At 44.3% G+C, this 3,687-nt stretch overlaps 1 protein-coding gene across 1 annotated transcript in view; it reads left to right on the top strand.

The window, feature by feature from the left end:
* The first annotated feature begins 2,293 nt into the window (after nucleotides 1-2,293).
* Nucleotides 2,294-3,687, top strand: part of LOC121560403 (bone morphogenetic protein receptor type-2) — a 49,275-nt gene continuing 47,881 nt past the window's right edge. The window contains exon 1 of the mRNA XM_045219140.1: nucleotides 2,294-3,114. Coding sequence (XP_045075075.1) covers nucleotides 3,024-3,114 — 91 coding nt within the window. The 5' untranslated portion in view covers nucleotides 2,294-3,023. The remainder of the gene's footprint in view (nucleotides 3,115-3,687) is intronic.

A 3,687-nucleotide genomic window follows, 5' to 3' on the forward strand; every position in this document is an offset into this window, starting at 1 on the left:
TTTGGGCTTTGTCGGTTGTCTGTAGAATATCCTTCGTGTCCGACTCGTTGAAGAAAAAATCTTCATCTAATACGAGGCGAGTAATCGCTGTCCTGATATCCAGAAGCTTTTTTGGTCATAAGAGATGGTGGCAGAAACATTATGTACAGAATAAATGACAAATAAAGCGAAAAAACACACATAATAGTACAATTGGTTAGAGGGCTGTAAAACGGCAGCCATCTTCTCCGGCGCCATCTCCATCAGTTGGTTAACATTAGCCCTTTTGTTTGCTAAATAGCTAGCTAGCTATCTAGGATAGCTAGAAAAGTGAAATGGCCCATCTGGTCAGCATCTAAAACAGCTAAGTTAGCTAGCTAGCCAAGTTAACTCAACTCCATGATTTACGATAGTGTGAGAGATTTATTATTTTTATAATTGATGGGATGACTAACTTAGAAAGAATGCATTCTGGACTGTGCTAATGTAGGTTGTGACACCTGGCAAGCTGTGATTGATGTGAAGAGCTGTTTTAGGGGGTAAAGGGAGATAAGGATTTGTGTCTCCAGATGCTGGAATATACTGGTTCTTTGTGATCTGTGAACCTTCCTTGGACGTAGGAATGGTGTCTAAGGGAGCTGGCTCTTCTCACTATGACAGGTTGTTATGATATGGACATATGCCTGGCAACAGGGGTGCATCAACGGATTGGCTGAGTAAGTCTAAACCACGCTCAAGTCTCTACTCTAATTGGTCAGCAGAGAGGTGGGAAACTCTCTCTGTCAGAGTATTTGAGTATTGAATCTGAAACAATGGATTAGTTCTCTGAAGTGCCCTGCGAGGTATTTCAAAGAGCCCGTATATACGAAACATCATATTTACCATTGAAGGTTTTTGCATTAATTAAAATAACTAGTATATCTTAGAAGTCGTGTTGACCTCTTTTGTTCCTAATACCAGATTTGAATTGACGCAACTTTGACAATAGACTTGAGTTTAGCTTGGCTAGCTAGCTAATGTTAGTGAGAGAGAGCTTTATAGCTACTGTAGCCACAATCGAGCCGAATTTAATGTAATATATCTAGCTAACTAGATAGTTTAACTAGCTGCTGTTAGCATATGGCTAGCTTGATACAGTTAGCTCTTTAGCTAGTAATACCAACGAATTACAACGCTGAACCAACCAACCAAAACAAACTACTAAGCAATTTTAGCAGCAGGTGATCACATCAGACCTCACACCTTCCATTCCGTTAGCTCCCGTTTGGTGGCTGTGGCTTGAAGCAATGAGTGACGCATTTAAAGGGCAGTGGCCGTGCTGATAGCGTTGCCCAACCCCTCGCCGGTCGTTCAACTGGTCGTTCTGTACGGCACCGTTTCCGTTCAACTGAACGTAAAAACGTACTGAACGCAGCCCTGGTGTGGTGCTGAAGCTGTTCCTTCATGCCATGTCAGATTGAAGGTCAGTGACTGATGACTTTGTGCAGTGACTCTCTAGTCTTGTTGGGTTCCAGTCTATAAGTAGTGCTCCTGTTTTCGAAATAGATCGTTCCCTTGCACTGTTGTTAGTTACTGTGGCTCTCCGTGAAGCCAGTGCTCGCAGCTTAACTCTCCCAAGTGCCCGTGCATTATTACCGGGAGAAACCGTTCGGCACGCCCCCTTTCACTTAGCCTACCCAGAGAAACTAAAGATGATCTCATCTGTAGAGTAATTAAAAGCTGTTCCGTTGAATTCATACCTAACCTATTGTAATGAAATAGGCAGGGAGCAGGTCTCGAACCCTCAACCTTCCATGCCGAAGTCCAGCGCGCCATCGACTGTGGCCCAAAAACATGCTCCGGTGGCAGAGTCGATATCCGCGGTTATAAACCAAGGGTCGTTATACTAATGTTAAACTGTCCCATTCCAGGCCAAGAACATCACACAGGGAGAACAACCGCCTATCCATCTATAAACGTTACAACTATTCAACTCCGTTCACCTATCTAAAACATTGGATCATAATGGGATTGTCCATTGAAAATCGCAGAAACAAGCCACTAGGAAAATTCGACTCATATTCCCATATTTTCTGCCATGTTTAGTTACATGAGTTGATGCACTATGTGCGGGTCTTTCACCAGACATATGTTACCATCTGGTGGACATTCTGTATATTTCCGTAGAAGTGTTATCTGGATGTCTGTAGTGTAGAGTTGTATGTCCACAGGATGGCGATAAAGTTCCACTACAGGTTCCAGCAGGAATGTATTGTTGTAGTTAACCCTGTCTGCAGATAGGGAGCTTCCAGTTCTTCATCCACCCAAACAACCTGATACTGGAGACACAACCAGGCGATCCCCGCCGCACTGTCTGCCGCCCGCCCTGCCCGGAGCCTCCACGGTCAATGCCAAACCCAATCGCCCCTGGGAGCAGCAGAAGAGACGTCTATCCACCCCGTCGGGAATAACCTATTTACTAACCCTGAATAGACCAATTAAGCCTTTATGGATACGTTGTTACGACAAAGACCTAAGAAATGGGCATAGCCAACATGGAATTTGGATTTGACGGGACCTTCGAAAAAAATACCTAACGTTAGCTAGCTAGCTTGGAAGGTTAGCTATCAAGGCTGCCTAACATTAGCTAACGACCTAGCTAGCTAACGTTAGCTAGTTACCTGAAAGGGGAAAATACGACAGTTGGACTTCTGTGGGCAAAAGGCCTGGGTTTGTTGTTCCCCAACACGTTTGTCTTTTAACATAGTTAGCTACCTATCGTAACATTAATGTTAGTTAGGTAACTTAGCAAGCTAAATTGGCAGCTAACGTTATGTCAACTAGCTGGCTAGTTGTCGAGAACTGACAGACTAATATTTGTTAGCAAGTTAGCTAGCTAACTATTAGCAGGACAATCTGACGCCGTTTTATCACTAAGATTCATTTTTTCAATGTGTTGTTCCATACTGGACACTTCAGTTCAAGTGATTGAGCTGACGTGAAAGAGAACGAGGTGTATAAAGACATATATACGTTTGGAGGAGCGGAGTTGAAGTTTAAAGAAAATGTACAATCGAGTGAACTCAATGGCGGTGCTGAAGCAAATCACGATGCTGGCGTTCGGGCTGTGCGTGGTGGTCCTCCCTCCGGTCGCTGGTGAGTAAACCCAACTACCAGATAAGGTTGCCAACCTCTTGGACCTGCTCTGTCTGTTCTGGATAGTTTATCTAGCTGCTAAAACACAGGCCTATCCTATCAGGCGAAGCTTGAGTAAACCCAACTACCAGATAAGGTTGCCAACCTCTTGGACCTGCTCTGTTGTTCTGGATAGTTTATCTAGCTGCTAAAACACAGGCCTATCCTATCAGGCGAAGCTTGAGTAAACCCAACTACCAGATAAGGTTGCCAACCTCTTGGACCTGCTCTGTCTGTTCTGGATAGTTTATCTAGCTGCTAAAACACAGGCCTATCCTATCAGGCGAAGCTTGAGTAAACCCAACTACCAGATAAGGTTGCCAACCTCTTGGACCTGCTCTGTCTGTTCTGGATAGTTTATCTAGCTGCTAAAACACAGGCCTATCTATCAGGCGAAGCTTGAGTAAACCCAACTACCAGATAAGGTTGCCAACCTCTTGGACCTGCTCTGTCTGTTCTGGATAGTTTATCTAGCTGCTAAAACACAGGCCTATCCTATCAGGCGAAGCTTGTCTATAGCTCGGATACAGACAC

The sequence above is a fragment of the Coregonus clupeaformis genome, unplaced genomic scaffold (genome assembly GCF_020615455.1).
Source record: "Coregonus clupeaformis isolate EN_2021a unplaced genomic scaffold, ASM2061545v1 scaf2089, whole genome shotgun sequence".
Lineage (NCBI taxonomy): Eukaryota > Metazoa > Chordata > Actinopteri > Salmoniformes > Salmonidae > Coregonus > Coregonus clupeaformis.